The sequence below is a fragment of the Hippocampus zosterae genome, chromosome 15, assembly GCF_025434085.1.
Source record: "Hippocampus zosterae strain Florida chromosome 15, ASM2543408v3, whole genome shotgun sequence".
NCBI classification, from domain to species: Eukaryota; Metazoa; Chordata; class Actinopteri; order Syngnathiformes; family Syngnathidae; genus Hippocampus; species Hippocampus zosterae.
The window spans coordinates 8,065,490-8,084,563 of record NC_067465.1 but is presented as its reverse complement, the minus strand read 5'-3'; the positions used below and the strand labels follow the sequence as shown (position 1 = coordinate 8,084,563).

Sequence of the window (19,074 nt, the reverse complement as noted above, 5' to 3'; positions counted from 1 at the left end):
TATGTCTGTGTCGAATATAAAACACGTGTGTCATGTTTATTAGAATTTGCGATTGTGGTATGGTCCATTTTTTTAAAGCATACATTCCCCAGAATGCGTTGAGAACGTATACAGTTTCTGGCCTCTCTTTTTAAGGAAATCATTGTATTCAGATTTGTGGCATAAATAAAGTAGTACCAAGTATCACTTCTTCATTTAGTTTTTTTTTTTTTGGTCACATATTGTACTCTTAATGCAGGAGTATTTCGGGAACATGTCGAAATCAGGTTTTTTAGAACAGTTATGTCGCCCCTGGCCCTGTAGAGGGCAGAAGACATCCACATACAGTGTATGTCATACAATGCATCCGAAAAGAGTTCCAACTACACTTTACTGTACTTTTGTTGTAACTTTTTCACGTTGTTGATTTCAACGTGGAAAAGTTGGGTTTTGGAACTGTTGGATGATATTAATAATCAAAAATCACATGTGCATACCCAAGCACTGCTTTTACAGCCTTTGGTCAATAAATAAATACATATATTTTGCAGCAATTACAGCCTCAAGTATTTTTGCATATGAAGCTTTGATGTCTGGGCTGTGGGCTCAGCATTATTGCTCTGCTGAAAAATGAACCATTGCTCCACTTTTCTCATGCTTTTTATGGGGTTCTGTGTGTAGAATGTGGTGGGGGAAAAAAATCATTTATTCGATTTTTGCTGTAACATAAAATGTGGAGGAAAAAAAGTGATGCACATGGAATGCTAATACTGAATAACTCATTGCTGTTTTAACTCTATGTGCTAAATGTATTCCAACATCATTTACACCATTAAATACACATAGTTCCAACACCATAAGAGTGGCAGAGTAGTGTCACGTGGCGTTTGAAGGGGTCCACAATCAGGTAGGCAAACGTCTGCTCCTCATCCTGCCCCCCGGGGTAGCACTGACCCGACTCATCCTACAAGGGAAAGACACAGAATAGATGAGGAGAACTTGGTAACCTGGCCCTTTCAGTATACATCAAAACGAATCGATGCTATACTTACCCAGACGCGGACTTTGAGCACCATGGAAACCACGTTGATCTTTTTAGTTTCTGGATCCTTTTGAACACTGCGTGAAAAAAACAAAACAAAGATAAACAATAGTTCTGTAGATGTGTCATTTCTGAAACTGCGTATCCGTATATATTTATTATATTCACTACAAATGCCCATTGTGCAGCAAAGTTGTACGATTTGCAGTTTCACCAATATTTGCCTTAAAAGTCACAAACCAAACACCCACAACCAAAGTGATGTTGTAGTGTATGAAGTACTGCTTCCATGAGCGAAAATGCTTTTATTGTCTGCATGAGTGCCCCAACACACACACACGCACACACACACGCACACACACACGCACACACACACACTCTGGCTCTGCTCTCGCAAATAGATGGGACACAAAATTGCAAAGCTCAGGTCATTGTGACAAAAGCCGGACTCGCCATTGGCCGAACACCATACGGGTCGCAGCTTGCATTTGGTCACCTGCATGTGACGGAGCCATCCCCTAATATGGACTGATTTCATTTAAAATGTGGTAAAATTGCATAATTTAGCTCCTTAAACACATTATTTTTTTCAGTTCATAAAAGTTTTAGAGTGGCTAGTTTAACCAGGAAATAGATGTTTTCATTTTGGGCAAAAACAAAATTGGCTTGCACCATTTGTACCTGATGAGCTCTTTGTACATTTTCTTGGTGATGCTGATATAAGGCTCGACTGTGTCCTCGTACTGATTCAGCGCTCCTCCGAGGCAAAGGTGCTTGAAGAGGCGAAACAGCAACTCCCCTCGTTCGGCTCGCCCCAGTATGTGGTAGTTCTCCGAGTCCTCATCCAGCAACATCTGCATGCGCACAGAAACATCCATTTGGAAGGTGGACGATAAAAAAATGGTGAAACTAAACGGAAGTCTCACCTCTCGGAGTTTGTCATAGTCCGGGTAGATTTCGTGTAAGCATCTCGCGATGTGTCCAGAGGGTGCCACAATGCCACATGTGTAGATGGGATCAAATAAGTCCATTGAGATCTTGGTGCATGGTACCACCTCGACATCGACTGATGCCACTGGTTTGTCTGTGAAGAAAAGGAAAATCTCACCTCCAAAAACTGTGATTGAGTGACATTAAGATGAAAGGACATACCGAGAGACTGCCAGGCAACGGTCGTTCTTGCACTGGAAAGCACGCTAGAATCTGTGAAGAAGCACTGCACAGAAAGTGATGACAACAACACACAAATAATGAACAGCAAATTTGAAACACTTCCCAGGTGTCTTCATAATATGTTTGTGGCTTGCTTCATCAAAACACCCCACGGATCAACATTTATTGCCCACATTATGATATGATATGATATGATATTATGAGTAAGCAGGCAAGTCCATACCCTGCTATGTATACAGTATTGACAGAAAAAGTCTACACACCCCTACACATGTTTTCAGTCCAGCTATTTGATTAAGCGACAAAATAATCAACAAATTAATCAATTATCAAAGCAATAATTATTAGCAGCCCTAATTTGAAGAATTAAAATAATGTATGTTAACTGATGTCATTATTATTTATTAAGCAATATACAATTATTGCTTATTATCATCATGTAATTAAACATTTATTTAATAAAAGATCTATTTAACCCGTTCATGCACCCTGTAACCTGAAAGGGTTAAAATGTATTTGCAAAATTATTGATTTTGCTCATATTTTCTTCTTCAAAATGCATTAAATTATTACAGAATCAAATGAATGAATACATTTTAATAAACTAAATGTATGGGGGGAAACTGCTAAATGAATGGAACAATATTTCAGGACTGTTGATGAACTTGTGCGAGTGTGACGTCATGTCTTACCAGCGCAAACCTGTCGCTATCGTAAAGGTGAAATTTCTGGTCAAAACTGAAAGTTTGCGCCGAGAGTCTTCCAAGCATGGACCTGAAGAAAGAAAGAAAGAAAGACCACTGAAAGACTTCCATTAGGACACCGCAAGATGACGACAGAACTTGTTAAGAAATGTTTTTGATGTGACCACTTGTCTCAGAGTTTACCATTTCATCAACAGAGCTACGGTCTCCTTTTCCTCCAGGAACGAGAACTTCCTGAAGGGAACTGGACGGAAGGAAAAAGTATGTTCAAAGTCGTGTTTATCTCCGGACATGTTAGATTGTTGTGCGACTGTCGCGCTTAAGAGAAACAAAACTGAGAGGATCGGAGGGCTTCCGGGAAAAAAGTGGCGCTTGACGAGAACAGGCCAATCAGAGACGAGTGTGTGGTCACGAGCCTTTGCGTTGCCATGACAACGGACGCGCTGACGTCTACAGTCAAGAAGTTGCCTTTTCTCGAAGAATCGAACGTCGGTCAACTCCACTATACAGCCCAAAAATGTCAGGAATTTGCACATAAATAAATAAATCATGAAATCAAAATGCAAAACCTATTTAAAATAAAAAATGTATAATTTTTATTATTACACATTATTGGTATTATTATTATATAGAATTATAATATAATATATATTTGTATTTTTAGTATTCAAAGCATTCTTATTTCTTAGATATAATTGTGTATCATTTTTAAAAGAATTTCAGGTTAATAAAATGCAGGACTAAAACACCCCCCCCCCCAAAACAACAAAACACAGCAACAACTTTTATGTATTGCATACGCCATCACAGACTACCTTGGCTTGTTCTTATGCTTACTTCTTTCGAAATCGAATGCTCCCAAGGTTGTTTGCACGACTCCGAGGGTGGGGAAAAAGGCATTTATGTACGTCTTCTGCAAAGGTTGGGGCCTTCAATCATGCCCGCCAATTGTCATATTTACATTGTGAATCCTGACTTTACTCTTGTGTGGCACTTTAAATATGCTGGGACACAAACTGGATTGATGTCGCAAACCATCTTGTATGATGAAAACAACTGACGTAACAACAGCGGGGAGTTTTGAGTGACTCTCCATCTAATTGCAAGATGACCTCAGTTTGTCAGTAAGTCATTACCGTGGGCAAGCCGAGGGCTAATTAATGTCGTGTTCTCGTAACCTAGCGTCATCATCGCGCCTTCGAACCACTGTACGCTGCATCATGCTGATAAGCGTTTTGACTGGTGGGTCATTCACGAAGGACAGTCAGACGCCTTCCTCAATTAGAACATTTTGACGCACGCATATTACGCACGTGTATAGCACAGGCTTAAAATGCTCATTCAAGCTACTCTGTATCACACCGAGGAATTTCACTAGATGGGTTCTCTACTGTGGTCAATTTGATGCCTTCCAAGCATCACAAACACACACACACACACACACACACACACACACACACATACACACGTTTCACCATGTGGGTCGTAAATTCCTCCGTCAAATAGAACAAAAAGATCTATCCGTCCATCCATTTTATTATCACAAGGGTCGCGGGGGGTGGAGCCTATCCCAGCTGTCTTCGGCCTGTAGCCGGAGGGACACCCTGAACTGGTTGCTAACCAATCGCAGGTCACACAAACAACCATCCATGCTCACGCTCACACCGAGGGACAATTTAGAGTGTTCAAGCAGCCTGCCATGCATGTTTTTTGGAATGTGGGAGGAAACCGGAGTACCCGGAGAAAACCCACACAGCCACGGGGAGAACATGCAAACTCCACACAGAAAAAGGCCAGAGCCAGAATCGAACCCATGACCTGTACACTGTGACGTTGACGCGCTAACCACTGGACAACTAAACACCACCACAGACAAAATGAGACTTTTCCAATTTGACGGACTTGAGAAGCACCCAAAGCGTTTAAAATACCCATTAAGACGACACCACATCACATTGACGGGTGTCCAGGTGGCCGGGTCATCCACTCAAGAGGCCTCCCTCAAATAAGAACGCTAGAAATCAACAAATCAATGACGCCAGCATAGCCAAGTGATGCGCAGCGTGGGCCTAATGAGGCCGGAACCTTTGCAGGAATCCATTGAGAGGCGCAGACTTTTTAAATGGACGTAATTGAGTTAGCCGTCACCTCAATCAAATCAAGCGGATTTGCTCATGCACACGCATTTGTCCGGGACGTGCACGCCCCCCGCCGCCGCTCGTTGATATTCATTAACGCGTGACCGATTGCCTCCTCTTTGCGATGAGGAAGCACGTCGTATCTTTAAATGGGCCGTGCAGCCTTGTTTCCTCTCCCGAGATGCGCCTTCACCTGATTCTCAGAGAGAGTTAGAGAGAGGGAGAGAGAGAAGGAGGGGGAGTGCAAAAGAGAGAGAGTGAAGGGGCGAGACTCAGAAGTTTGCATCTGGCAGTCATCTATTTTAGGTTGACACAGTGCATATTTCATAGCGGGGCTTCTGCACACATACACAGGATTCAAATCATCTGGAATTAATCGCCATCATCACCACCACCGGGATGAGACATATCAAAAGGCCCAATCGAGAAAGATTTTCCAAACATCGGGAGAAATTCCTCCTCTTCTTGTGTCTTTGTGTCCCCGCGGTGAGTGTCATTGAATCTCTCATTTGCAGACATGTTCATGATTATTTGCCATTTTTAGCTGCATGGAGCTCACATGTCATCATTAGGCTGGTAACGCTAACAAGTGTTCATTAGGCAGGGTGACCATCCGTCATGTTATAAGAAATTAATCAGCCGGGGGAACTGTTGGATGGATTGCAAAATGGCTTCCATCATCTTCAGGTCGTGTAGTTGGATTCATATTTAAAGTGACTGACACATTTGTTTGCAAAGCTGACTGCAGCGGCGTACCGTAGGTCACGAGGGGTCGCGGGCAAGAGACGATTGAGCCCTCCAAAGAGTCTGCCAAATTGTCACATCAGGCGGTATCAGAAGGTCCTGACAGTTCCTTGGAATACAAACCCAAGCAGGAGGGGCTTTGCCAAGTCATGCAAAAAAAAAAATACAAAATTGTCAGACAGCAACAAGATAATAGAAAGAGATCAAGCTTAATTGATATGTCACAGCCGTTACTGAAAGTCCAGAATGTAACCGACTATGCTTTTTATACGTACTCAAGCAAAGGCGGGATATTGCCGTGACTGGGTAAACGGATTCCTGCAATCAGATAATCAGATGACATCAGACCGGCGGTGTAGTGGAGTTGGCCAGGGTCCGAAATCAGATCATGATTGAGTGTAAAACTTCTTCACGCAGAGAATTTAACTGAATGTGCATTTTGGACAGAACCAAGCAAAGGCGGGGCGGTGGGGGGGCGATATCGCTGCTCTTGACTTTTGTGATTGCATCCTGCAGTTCGATAATCAGACGACATCTTTACAAACATCCGGCGTGATATATATATAAATTAATTTTCGGACAGCAACGATTGCTTTCACAAGGCAGGAAAATCACGTGTTAAACTTGTCGCAGCGGTCCCAATGTTGTGGAAGACAACGACACACAGGTGGGTGGCGCAGCGCAGTTCACAAAGGAAACCATTGAGCCCCCTTATAATAAAAGATTACGCAAGGTTGTCACTGCCAATGAGTTTATCTGCCTTTGCCTTTTACACAGAACCCAGCAAAGCGGGACACTTTACTGCAGCTGACAGTAGGTCACAATCAGACAATGTCCATCCATGGCAACATCTGGTCGTGGTGCCTAAAATACTGATCGGACAGCAAAAATTCATTTTGACCCAACAGGAAGTGAGAGTGATGATGTGACTTTTCACATTCTTATCCCACAGAATAAAATAGCAGCCATTTGTGTCGTGTGTGTGTGTGTGAGCGTGTGTCTCGCTGACGGCGGCTGTCTTGTGTCATGTTTTCAGATGGAAGCCATTCATCCGGACTGCGCCATCATTGTTCAGCACCTGAGGGCCGGCGAGACTTGCAAGCAGGCGAGGAAGAGAGAAGTTGAGAACCAGACGACGCACAGCGGTTGGTGCCTCTAGATGATGCTTTGCGCGCGTGCGCACACACACACACAAAAAAAAAGCACATAAACAAACGCGCCTCACGTGACAAACGACGGCACACTGTAAGATGTTTTTATCTGAAGACAGATGAGGAAAAGGTGCAATCGAATTTACCTTTGCGGGATCCAGTTAAGGCTAAGCAAAAGCTAATTATGAAATGGCAGGCGATTTCCTCCAGTAAGACTAATATTAGATTAGCGCATCTTAAAGAAAGTAACGCACGGCTTATTTGCATCGTCGAAACGCTTGCGCTTCATGATGTCTATCATGGGTGAGTTTGCAGTTTTAAAACAATTAGCAAGATTTGAATTCAGCGTCACTTCACTAGCCCCGCCCCACTTGAATTTCAGTCAAGGCCACGCCCCTTATTAACATGGACATGGTGACGTTAGCCATGGCTGCTACTTTCTGTAGCATGACATGTGTCATCAAATTGACGGTTTGTTTTTTTGGAATGTACAAATCAATTAAAAAAAAGACATTAAAAACAGGTGAAAGCTGAAAATTGCCTTCTCATGTCGCTTCTGAATCCTCTCAGTTTACTGCCGTCCCTTCACTCGCCTAGCTGTCCAAAATCTTGTTTTTGCACTGTACGTTCTTTTAGTCAGCGGCTTTTTAATATTGATTTATTTTTATTTTTACTATGAGGCCAGCATTTCCCCACTCTTTTCCATGACATGAATATTTAGCTTTTTATGTTAGCATTAATGCTTCACTCCGAGCCTTCCCGCTGCGATGGCGCCATCCACGGTTATCATCAGCACGGTCTCCCTTGGGTCTCCAAAGCAATTCCAAAAGAGTGAGGCTAATCCTAAATAAGGTGACATTCAAGTGTCAACACGTCCCTTTTAAAGCCCTTTCTCTGCCACAAAAGGCCAAACCAACAGAGAGGAACGCTCAGGGCTTCTTCCTCTCGCTAAATGGGCTTTTTGCACTGAAGCCACTGTTTGTGAGCCTCACGAGGGGGCTGAAATGATGTCAACCTACCTTGTGATTGGACCTTTCAACAAAGATGTCGGTCTGGGAAGAAAAAAAAATTCACGTTTCCATTTTTCATGTGACGTTTTGAAAAATGAGGACAAATGTTACATCACAGAATGTCGCTTCTTTCTTTCCATTAATGGCTAAAAATGAAAATCTGGCTGACTTTGAGCTTCCAAAGCCAACACAGAGTCAATCCCCACATGGGAATCTTACTACTATATCAAAGCAGTCCAATTCATGAATGAACCGCACCACAGTTTATTATTAGAAAGCCTCAAACAGAACCTCCTGAATTTGTCTTCTTTGTTAGCTCCGGCTCGGAACATTTGTCAGGGCGAGGACCTCATTGATTTGAAAAGGTCAATTCATTACGCTGCGACATCCAACGTCGAAGATAATCCGTTCCGTGGTGCTCATTAAAAGAAACACAGGAGAAAATCATGTTAAGTGAATTCACATGTAATGTGTGTGTTTTTTTTAGTATGAAATATAGCACTCTATAATATTGTACTTTATAAAAAGCATACATTCATAACAATGACATAAAATAAATAATTATTTATTCAAATAAATAAACAAATGTTACTTTCTTCCTCATCACGTTTCATTTAGTTGCCATAATAAAGCCTATAGTAACTCTAATTGACAATTGGTATAAGTGTAAAAAGAAGTGAAGGGCTGCTTAACAAAATGATTCCAACAAAAATAAGGCGATCACCATTTGATGGAAATGTTTGCTTTTATTGTGCAGTTGACATTTAATCAACAGTTTACTGAACTGCCAGACAGTTCTAATTCACAAAAAACAAATGAAACAAAAAAAACGTCACTGGTATCTTTCTGTGGTACACACATTTACATAGGAAGTCGCCAGCAGACAATTTGACTATTCGCATTTGGACATGCATACCAGTGTCATTGACAACTGCGACATCAACAACGAATCATTTTAGTGACCCACTAATCCAGCGAACCATCGTAATGATTTCAATGCGATGCGGCCATTATTAATGTTATTAGTAACGCTTGGAGACGCATGCCCTGTTTAGAGGACTTTCATACAACCAGACTTTTTGTTGCTTTTGTTGTTCCAGATGTATCTATCATACTTTGTACATAAATCTGGAAAATTATTCCATCACTTGTGAGGCACTATTTTTGGAGACAGTGCACTCACGTTTGGGTGTAAAAACGGGCGCATGTTGATTTTTGTGCAGGTGCAAGCCTCCTTTAGCGTTTCTGGGAAACCAACATGAGCATTTAGGCAGAACAAGGGCGTTTTCTATTACACGCCCTTGGCTTACCTGGTAATTCGATGGCGGAAAGTAGATTGATCTTTTAGCCAGCTAAGGGCAGATCTAAGTTGTGGCGCAGGTGGAGTAATGCAGTTTTGTTGGATTTGATCGAAGTGCAGGCAGACAAATGCTGCGCTCTGCGGACATGTGTTGTGGGTGCCAGCCTTCCAATTTTCCGCACCGCTTATCCTCACGATCGTTGCAGGTGTGCTGGAGCCTATCCCAGCTGTCTCTGGGCAGTAGGTGGGGTACACCTTGAACTGGTTGCCAGACACTCACTATGCATGTACATGTAAATAACTAATAAACAAGGTCATATATAATCAATATAATAAGGGTGAAAATGAACCAAATTAGATTCTATAAGGATACATATCAATAGAAATGACTGACAAAATAAAATACATATACTTGCAACAATGCAATCGTACACATCTGGTTAACCAGATTTTAGGGATAGCGGTTACTACAGTGGACAGCTCGTCGTGTTATCAGGTTACAGGGTGCATGAAAGGGTTAAATAAATACCTTTCTCACATGATAAGTCAAACCAAGCATTATTATGAATAAATCGGCGCATCATCTATTTTCATGTAAATTGGATAGGAACACCAAGAATAGTCATAGTTCCCATCATTAAAAAAAATCTAGGTTGATACATCAAAAATTGGCAAACACAAAGCAACCCACGCTGTTGAAAACATTGCCTGCTGACGAGGGGCAATGATAGTGTGTGGCGTGCATCTGAAAAAGTGTCTCGTGTGTGCAGCACAATTCATTTTGCTGCACCGACACATCCAGATGACATATTTACACACATACCCGTCAAATGTGACATTACTTTTGTCACATTTGACATTTTTGACTTTGATTTTTGAATTGCACATCCTTGACGTGACCTTTTTGACAGGAAGCCTCGGAGGAGACTTGATTCCGTGCGCGTTACCCCCCCCCCCCCCCCCCCCCCCGCGCATTACCGTCCGCTTCAGGTCCCACATTGAGATGACGTCACGTCTTCACCTAAACACACGCGAATGGAGGCAAATAGATTTTCAAAATGAACAAGACAAGTTACTGCTCAGCATTGTGGCTAGTAATGCCTTCAAAATCTAATCAGCCTCTAGGTAAGACATCGAGAAATACTCCCTAAACGTTTGAAGGAGATGTCATGGAAAAAAATTAGACGCTTCTTCCAACATTTTGGGTTGGTTAGCCTTGAAAATCAATCGAAGTGTCAGCTTTTGTTGAATTGTTAATTATTATCATTTTTTTTCATTTCAGTATAGTCGTTCATGTTAAGGTTACCTAAATTATATTTTCTGATTGAATTCATGTACTCATGGGTCCTTGATTTGCGATGCAACAAACTCCGCCTCCTAACTGAACATGAGTGAGAACAGGTTGGCGTTTTTTTTTTTTTTTTTAAATAAATCCTTCCAGCATTTGCTTTTTTTGCGCAACTTTTTCCTGCGTTGAATATATTTGACATTTATTTTGCTGTCACATCAGCCAGGAGCATTATGACTGACACATCCCCTCCCCCGTTATTTCTATTCTTCTAATATTAGTCACTGTACGTTTTGTCATCTTCTCATTGTGAGCTCTAGCGAAGTTCCGACTCTTCTTGACTTGTTTACCTTCACCTAGTCTGCTCGGCACTCGTCCCGGATGACGAATGTTATGTAAGAGACTCTGAAATGTAAGACAGTCCCGTAGAAAAAAAAAGATGCACCGTGTGACAGGAAGCAACGGCCCGAGCGAGACACTTTTAGAAAGGAGAATGAGGGAAGGATTCTTTTTAGCCGCTTTGTCGGATGCAAACCGTCAGGTTGTTTGATGAACCCTTAGACAAATGTCCAAAAAATATTTGAGGAGGTTTAAGGCTGATAGAGAGAAGGTACAGTGTTTATATGGAATATGGAGAGAAAAGGTCAGGCCAGGGGTGTCAAACTAATTTTTCACAGAAGGCTACATCAGCATCGGAAGCAAAATATAATTATAATCACATGTAAAATACATACAACTAATCCTTCATGTTAAATAACCCTCAATTTATAACATATTCAAGTTACAAATATTACATATGCACGTATGTAAAAAACAAAAAAACAGCGTACAATATTCTGATTTGTTGGGTAAAGAAACCCCCGTTAGGCTAGCAATGAATGACTGAACTATTTATGTAAATGAAGAAAAATAACATCAAACACTACGTTTTGACATTTTTTGTTGACACAGGAGAGAGGGGTCGAAATGGTCCAATTAAAATGATAAATCATGAAAACGAAAGAGAAAACGGAAGCTAAAATTGACAAAAAGCTTTCTTGTGAACAAAATAGAAATGATTTTCAAAAACTAAATCGTACATTTACAAAACTGACCATAATATTAGTAAAACTGTACGTCCTTTTAGTTTTTATCAATGAATATCATACGTGAACTTTTGGGGTTCGTTTTAATTGTGTTTATTTCTGTGTTGCTGTACAGCAGAAGAAGGAAGGTCGGTTGTTTAAGAATTGTACTTTACTTTCTTACACAAAACGTATTGTTTGTTTTTTAATCATGCGCACGAGAAATACTCAGTGTATTAAAAAAATGAAATGAACACCAAAACTAGATTACTTTTCTTAAGGCTAGGATTTGGGTTTTTGTTGTGGCATTGCGTTAGGGTTTGATGTCGCTCAAACAAATTGGATTTCAAATATACCGACCTACTTTTTGGTGGGCAACAACGGACAAAAGATCAAATGACTGATTTTGTTTGATCAAAAGCCTTTTGTGGCTGCTTCCAGGATGCCAGACGGAGTGGGACCAGATTGGATGCTGGTTGAGAGCCGACGTAGGTCAGGTGATCAACCTGTCGTGCTCTGGCATCTTTCAGCATTTCTCCAGAGGTCGAGGTCAGTTGAAAATGCTCAAAGTACACCTTGGAATCTGTATTGGGCTACTGCTGGGTTCCAAAATGGGCTTTTGCACTTTGTTGTTGACCATTAAAAACATCCTTGCTTTCTCTTTGCCTGCGTGGTAAGGATTCGTTTACAGAAACTGTACAGCAGACGGCTGGTCGGACATTTATCCGCCCTACCAGGAAGTGTGTGCTTTTAGCGACGACAGTGGACCCGAATCAGAGGTTAGTTGAAATCACTCACAATTCTTCTCCCGCAATATATTAACAAGGCTGCTCTGTGCTTTGTTACCCTGATTGCAGACCAGTTATCTGTCCACTTTCAGACAAGTGTACACCGTGGGCTACGCCACATCGCTCATCTCGCTCATAACTGCCGTCGTGCTGTTCACCGCTTTCAGGTAAAAAAAAAAATATATATATATATATATATATATATATATATATATATATATATATATATATATATATATATATATATATATATATCTCATCTCATCTTCCATACCGCTTGATCCTCACTAGGGTCGCGGGGGGTGCTGGAGCCCATCCCAGCCGTCTCCGGGCAGTAGGCGGGGGACACCCTGAATCGGTTGCCAGTCAATCGCAGGGCACACATAGACGAACAACCATCCACGCTCACACTCACACCTAGGGACAATTTAGAGTGTTCAATCAGCCTGCCATGCATATTTTTGGAATGTGGGAGGAAACCGGAGCACCCGGAGAAAACCCACGCAGGCCCGGGGAGAACATGCAAACTCCACACAGGGAGGCCGGAGCTGGAATCGAACCCGGTACCTCTGCACTGTGAAGCCGACGTGCTAACCACTGGACTACCGGGCCGCCCTATATATATATATATATACATATATATATATATATATATATATATATATACACGGTATATTATATATACAATAAGTAGTAACCGCTGTCCCCGGCTGATCCCCCCCCAACCCCGTCTTCTCAGGAAGTTCCGCTGCACCAGGAACTACATCCACGTCAACCTTTTCTCTTCGTTCATCCTGAGGGCCATCGCAGTCTTCGTCAAAGACACGGTGCTGTTCGCCGACGAGACGGTGGACCACTGCTCCGTGTCCACGGTGAGCTTGAGTTACTTGAGAGACGTCAAGTATGTGAAGAAGTTAATTTAAAATAAAAAAAAACCTAAAAAACGGACGGACCCGTTGTTCCCCGTCAGACGGCGTGCAAGTCGGCCGTGGCGTTCTTCCAGTTCAGCATCCTGGCCAATTACTTTTGGTTGCTGGTGGAGGGCATGTATCTGCAGACCCTGCTGGCGCTCACCTTCGTCTCCCAGAGGAAGTACTTCTGGTGGTACATCGTGATTGGATGGGGTAAGTTTGGTGTTAATTAAGGTGTCGAGAGCCATCCTTATCTTGTCTGCCATGTGAGTGAAGGACGAGGAAAGAAGCAATTTGCGGAGGACGGTGTGCATTTTTTTCAGATTGGCGAATTAAAGTTGCAGTTTGCAAAGATCGACTCATATCACTTTGTATTCAGAACGCACAAGAATTTCGAGCCTTCAATGTCATCATCACAGTATATTTTACTACTAGTAAAAGACCCAGTGTAAGCACATCTAAGACATGTCTGCCATCTAGTGGTGAATGGTGATACAACTACAGATAGCCCCTGCATAGTGGTTGTTCAGCTCCCCCAGATTCATATTTTCTCAGATTTGATTTATTTCTTTTTTAGGGGGGGGGGGATTTCAAACATGCCAACCCATCCCAATCCCTGTATTATTATTCAAATATATTTGGTATTTTCAAGTCCAAATTCAAATCTTAAAATGTTAATTTAATTTAAAAAATATATGGTTCATTGTGTGACTTTCCTTATCTATTGGATTATAAATTAAATGGGTTATTAAAATGTTATGAATGAAAAAATTAATATAAAAAAAGCGAAGCAAGGTGTATTATTATAATTGAATTTCATTAAATGCCCTGGTGACCTACTGCCTCCCTTTTGGTTGTTGTTGAAAATTCCACACAGTCTCCTCTCATCGCTGCTTGCTTACTTCCTCACAGGCCTCCCATCGACGATTCTCATCGCCTGGGTGCTCATGAGATTTTTCTATGATGACAGAGGGTAAGATTTACAGTATACACTACCATACGTTGTTGCATCGGGTCATGTCACGACAAACAAACAAAATGATTATTCAATTTCTTTCATACGTGACTAGTTGCTGGGATGACACTGACAACGTTGGCATTTGGTGGATCATTAAAGGTCCAATCACAGCGACGTTGCTGGTGAGCGGATTTTGTTTGTTTCATGTCCAAAGACTGCGATGGATGGCTCGCGCTAAGACACCGCTGTCATATCTAACAGGTCAACATCGTCATCTTCATCAACGTGATCCGCATCCTCGTCCAGAAGCTCAAATCTTCCGCCATATCCAGGAACAACGACACTGGACATTTTATGTGAGTCGCGGAGGATGAAATATTAAAAGGGGTTGACTCGGAATGAGGTTCACAAACTGGCAGGAGTCATAACCTGGAGGAGTGAGCATCTTCCTGAGGCTTCTTTCAACTTTGCAATGATTGAATTTGACTTTGGAAATCAAGTCTGTGATCTCCGGCAGCAAGGCAAACCTCCGCCAAGGTCGTACCCTCAAAACGTATCATCATGTTTAACCTTGATGCCGTTTATTAGAGCTATTTAAGAGGATTTAGCTGAGAAATTAGATTAATTTAATGCTTCCTGCTAATGCCTTTTGACCCGAACACATATAGAGTGATTATTGTGTAAAGGAAAAAAGTGTCATACAGGACCTGTACTGGATAATATTTCTACTTGATTAGTGTTCAACTGAATTCATTTAGACGGGAAGACCTTAAAAATAGCACACGATACCAGAAATAGATTTGTCACCCAACGGGATTTTTCAAACAGTGTTCACAAATTAAATAAATAAATCGATACATTTTAGTACCGGTAAGACAAATATTAGGTGTGATATATATACTGGCTTGATAGAAAACGCATTTTGGTAGTATGGCAGGAGTTTGTGACTAACAGGTCATAAAAATGTTTAAAACAACATTTAAACGTTTGCATAAAAGATAATAACAATTGAAATCATGCTAAGGTTAACAACAGCCCCGTCATAAAAGCAGCGATATCATTAACTACGTAACGTGAAGTTGATGTAAATGTACTGTAAATCAACTCACAAAAATAAGAAATCGTACAAACATACTACAGCGGCAACTTACTATCTTTTTGTCACTACGTCAGCAGGGCATGAAGATTCCCGACTCGTGCCTTTCTTCGACGGGCTTTTCCGTTCAGCAACGACGACAAAAAAAGGGACTTCGCTTTATTTCCTCTTGAACACAAAGTATTAAGGTGTTCCAAAAAAAGACTAAGTAGTGTAACGTTAGCCCATGAACACAATGATACATTACACTATCCACGTAAAAAAGTTGTTGCTTCAGGTCCGACTGTCTTCCGAATGATGCTTACGTCATCACCACCCAACAGCATCAAGCTTTTTAAATGCCTAAAGGCAGGACAACTAATGGAGCCCAGATACCTTTGAACTGTATTCTTAATACATTTACTGTAAGTAAAATAGCAAAAATATAAAACATCAAGTACAAGCAAAACAGGTTGCACCTGGTCAATTCAAATTATTCAAAGGTGAAGAAATAGCTAAATATATAATTTAACCAAATTTTCCTTGTGGCTCTAACACCATCCATCCATCCATCCATTTTCCAAACCGCTTGATCCTCACTAGGGTCGCGGGGGACCCTAACACACACCGCATATTTTCCATGGTCAAGCTGTCACCTGGCGGTCCAGTTGTTAGCACGTCGACTTCACAGTGCAGAGGTTGTGGGTTCGATCCGGGTTATGTTTGCATGTTCTCCCCGTGGCTACATGGGTTTTCTCCGGGTACTCCAGTTTCCTCCTACATTCCAAAACTATGCATGTCAGGCTGATTGAACACTTGAAATTGTCCCTTGGGTTTGAGGGTGAGCGTGGATGGGTGTTTGTCTCTGTGTGGCCTGCGATTGGCTGGCAACTGGTTCAGGGTGTCCCCCGCCTACTGCCCGAAGACAGCTGGGATAGGCTCCACCATGCCCCATGACCCTTGTGAGGATAAAGCGGTTCAGAAAATGGATGGCTGCATGGATGTAAACATCACCATTGGATAAGAGTCCAAAGATAATAACAATTGATCAAATGCTAACATGCTAAGGTACAACGAGCGAAGTAGTGAATGAACTCATCCAAAATTGTCTACAAATGTGTTTTTATTAACCAGTATTAAAGTCTGATTTATGAACTGAATGCATATGGTGGGGTTTTTTTCATTCACGATTTTGGAAAACGTCATGAAAATAAAAAAATAAAAGCTGGTTATTTGCATTCAAATTAAACCACCGTTTAGTTGTTCGATGTGTCAGTGTTTGCAATAAAAATGTTTTTGTTGTTTAACCCGATTATGACAGTGAAGTTTGGCGCGCTGTCGGCGAAAACTAAACACATAATTCATCCAATTCTGATTTCAACTCAACTCTCAGAGCACCGAGTTACTGTTTTGTCTCATGACATTTAATCCACTGATTGGAAATTTGCATTTGGTTCTCCCTTGCCATTTCAAATAAAAGGATGCCTTTAATGACCGGAATGTTGTGGTGTTGTCTTATCATCTCCCGTGTGAACTTTTGTTTTGTTCCTCAGAAAGCTGGCGAAATCCACGCTCTTCCTCATCCCTCTGTTTGGGATGCACTACACTGTGTTTGCCTTCCTGCCCGAGAACACAGGTGTGGCAGCCCGGCTCTACATCGAGTTGGGCCTCGGATCCTTCCAGGTACCATCAGCTCCTCAAACACACCAGCAGACTTTTTTTGTGGGGGGGATCATAAAACATTATTCGGACTACCTTTTTATTCTGGTTTCAAAGATGGAGTCTGTTGCTTTTTTTCAGGGCTTTGTGGTTGCTCTGCTTTACTGTTTCATGAATGGAGAGGTAAGCCAGTCGTGTTCAACCATTTTAAAGAACACTTAATGTATTTTTCCCCACAATTTAAGATAATTTCCCGGGTGTCCTAATGAAAAAACAAAACATAACATATAACCCATTGCAAATGGCCTCTCAAAATATATTTTCTTTGTGGGGGTCCAGTTCTTGCTTGACAACCGCACCATGTTTTTGTGGTTCAATTAAAGATAATACAGTAGTACACAGCAAGAAATTTGGTTGCTTCCCAGGTGCAGGCGGAGTTGCGGAGGTGGCTTTGGAAATGTCACAACCAAAGTCAGCGTATGCCAGCCAAGCGAAGCATCAGTCAGTTTAGTGTTGGAGCACACGCGGGGCTACAGCGGCCCCCCTCCACCGGCAACATCTCTACTGTATGACCGTAAGCAAAAACTGAATGGACATTCAAATCCACATTTTGGGTTGTGAGAACAAGAAGGTGGATTGACTTGTTCTGTGCTGCACTGAGCCTTTTGAGGGCACATCCTGTGTGAGTCTTTGTGTTTATACCATGTGTCAAAAGTGTTTTATGTTGGGCCTTAGGAAATTTAAAAAATAATAATGATAAGGCTAATGAAAAAAATAATCTGAGCTGATTCACATTTTATTTCACAATTGAATAAAAAAAAAATATTAATTATATGTCATTTTCACAGCTTTAGATTGTTAAATAATTTGTAAAAATAACAGATCCCCGTGGGTCATGATCAATGGTTGTGATTTGTGAAAAGTTCTGAACCTCTAGAATAGTTTTAAAAGACAGTGAAAAAAATATAATTATTTCAGATTACAGTTCACAATTTAATGGTCAAGTCTTTTTTTTTTAATGGATTAACTCATATGTATTTTCTTGGTACATTTTGGCTTGATATATTTTTTTGTACTGTCTGCATTCTCTGATGTTCCCTTTTGTCATTATCATTTAATTTTCACTAAGCGAGTTACCAAATTAAAAATGGCATCACCATGGTTAGACTGAGCATTTATGATGACAATATTCCAGTGTCGTAATGCACAAACCCCAATAAAATTGAAGGTGGGACTACGAAGACATGATATTTCACATTCAAATTGATCATTTAGCTTTTGCCCCAAACTGGGATCGTCTCCAGCAGGCCCGCGATGAATGGATGGGCAACATCACAACTTCATTAGAATTGGGGTTTTTATATTTTAAACCAAGTGTGGAAATTGTGTTTTGTCTTCTGGTTTTAGCATTAATGTACAGTATCACTCAGCACTTTTTAGTCAGTCCACACTTGCATATTGTCACACAGTATTTTACATGATATTTTCTATGACATATACTGAATTTTCCCTGTAGCTGTGGACAAAGGAGATTTATGTAAATGATGTGATAAAAAAAGCACAGTAATGAATAAAAATTCATAATGCGTGAGAAATAACTGATGTGTATTTTGAAAACTGTAAAAATAATAAAATATATGTAACTCGTATTTCTCTTTCAATATGATTAACAATTATTTAGACGCGCCTTTCTGGGCATTCAAGGACTGCAGAGCATAACACAACATTCAAAGTAATTTGAAGTACAAAAACCTGTATTTTTAGAAACCATTCAAGCTAAGATGTAAAATGAAACGATGAAAAATATAGGAAACGTTTCTGCAGGTTTAAGTTGAGTCAGAGAAGGAAAAGATGAAGAAATATTAAATACTGTAACCGTAAAATATTAAATATTTACTTCATTTTTCGCCAATTCTGCTTTGATTTCGTTTTTACAAACTCTCAAACTCTATTTTATGTTTCTGTTTCCTTCATATTAGGGACCATTATGGCTGTTGTTGATCATGGCTATATAGATGATACAACATGTAGCAGGATAATCCAGCAATTTCAATTTCTGTTATTTCAATAATATTTGTAAAGCCAAAGAG

At 40.9% G+C, this 19,074-nt stretch overlaps 2 protein-coding genes across 6 annotated transcripts; one reads left to right on the top strand and one right to left on the bottom strand.

The window, feature by feature from the left end:
• Positions 1-181: 181 nt before the first annotated feature.
• Positions 182-5,177, bottom strand: cfap300 (cilia and flagella associated protein 300). Of its 3 annotated transcripts, none has more exons than XM_052088321.1 (8): positions 5,047-5,177; positions 3,082-3,142; positions 2,887-2,968; positions 2,174-2,237; positions 1,948-2,105; positions 1,703-1,875; positions 1,032-1,098; positions 182-943 (listed from the first exon to the last, which is right to left on the bottom strand). In XM_052088321.1, the coding sequence occupies exons 2-8, from the start codon at positions 3,087-3,089 to the stop codon at positions 812-814; spliced, it is 684 nt and encodes a 227-aa protein (XP_051944281.1). In that variant the 5' UTR covers positions 3,090-3,142; positions 5,047-5,177; the 3' UTR covers positions 182-811. The 3 variants fall into 3 exon arrangements, with proteins under 3 accessions (XP_051944281.1, XP_051944282.1, XP_051944280.1); XM_052088322.1 differs by lacking the exon at positions 5,047-5,177 and adding an exon at positions 3,736-4,368; XM_052088320.1 differs by lacking the exon at positions 5,047-5,177 and having other exon boundaries at positions 3,082-3,410.
• Positions 5,178-5,226: 49 nt separating this feature from the next.
• ghrhra (growth hormone releasing hormone receptor a) lies at positions 5,227-17,723 on the top strand. Of its 3 annotated transcripts, none has more exons than XM_052088303.1 (13): positions 5,227-5,522; positions 6,817-6,925; positions 12,035-12,142; positions 12,272-12,372; positions 12,451-12,548; positions 13,121-13,253; positions 13,352-13,505; positions 14,205-14,265; positions 14,363-14,432; positions 14,512-14,606; positions 16,879-17,008; positions 17,126-17,167; positions 17,410-17,723. In XM_052088303.1, the coding sequence occupies exons 1-13, from the start codon at positions 5,436-5,438 to the stop codon at positions 17,554-17,556; spliced, it is 1,335 nt and encodes a 444-aa protein (XP_051944263.1). In that variant the 5' UTR covers positions 5,227-5,435; the 3' UTR covers positions 17,557-17,723. The 3 variants fall into 3 exon arrangements, with proteins under 3 accessions (XP_051944263.1, XP_051944265.1, XP_051944264.1); XM_052088305.1 differs by having other exon boundaries at positions 16,883-17,008; positions 17,410-17,559; XM_052088304.1 differs by lacking the exons at positions 5,227-5,522; positions 6,817-6,925 and adding an exon at positions 10,217-10,366.
• Positions 17,724-19,074: the final 1,351 nt, after the last annotated feature.

Bases quoted from the DNA above. Each gene is read 5' to 3' on its own strand.
- ghrhra (XM_052088303.1), top strand. From the start codon at position 5,436: ATGAGACATATCAAAAGGCCCAATCGAGAAAGATTTTCCAAACATCGG. The intron at 6,926-12,034 runs GTTGGTGCCTCT...GGCTGCTTCCAG, and splicing joins GAACCAGACGACGCACAGCG to GATGCCAGACGGAGTGGGAC. The intron at 13,254-13,351 runs GTGAGCTTGAGT...GTTCCCCGTCAG, and splicing joins ACCACTGCTCCGTGTCCACG to ACGGCGTGCAAGTCGGCCGT.
- cfap300 (XM_052088320.1), bottom strand. From the start codon at position 3,191: ATGTCCGGAGATAAACACGACTTTGAACATACTTTTTCCTTCCGTCCA. The intron at 2,969-3,081 runs GTAAACTCTGAG...TTCTTTCTTCAG, and splicing joins GTAGCTCTGTTGATGAAATG to GTCCATGCTTGGAAGACTCT. The intron at 1,099-1,702 runs GTACAAATGGTG...TTTTTCACGCAG, and splicing joins ATGTACAAAGAGCTCATCAG to TGTTCAAAAGGATCCAGAAA.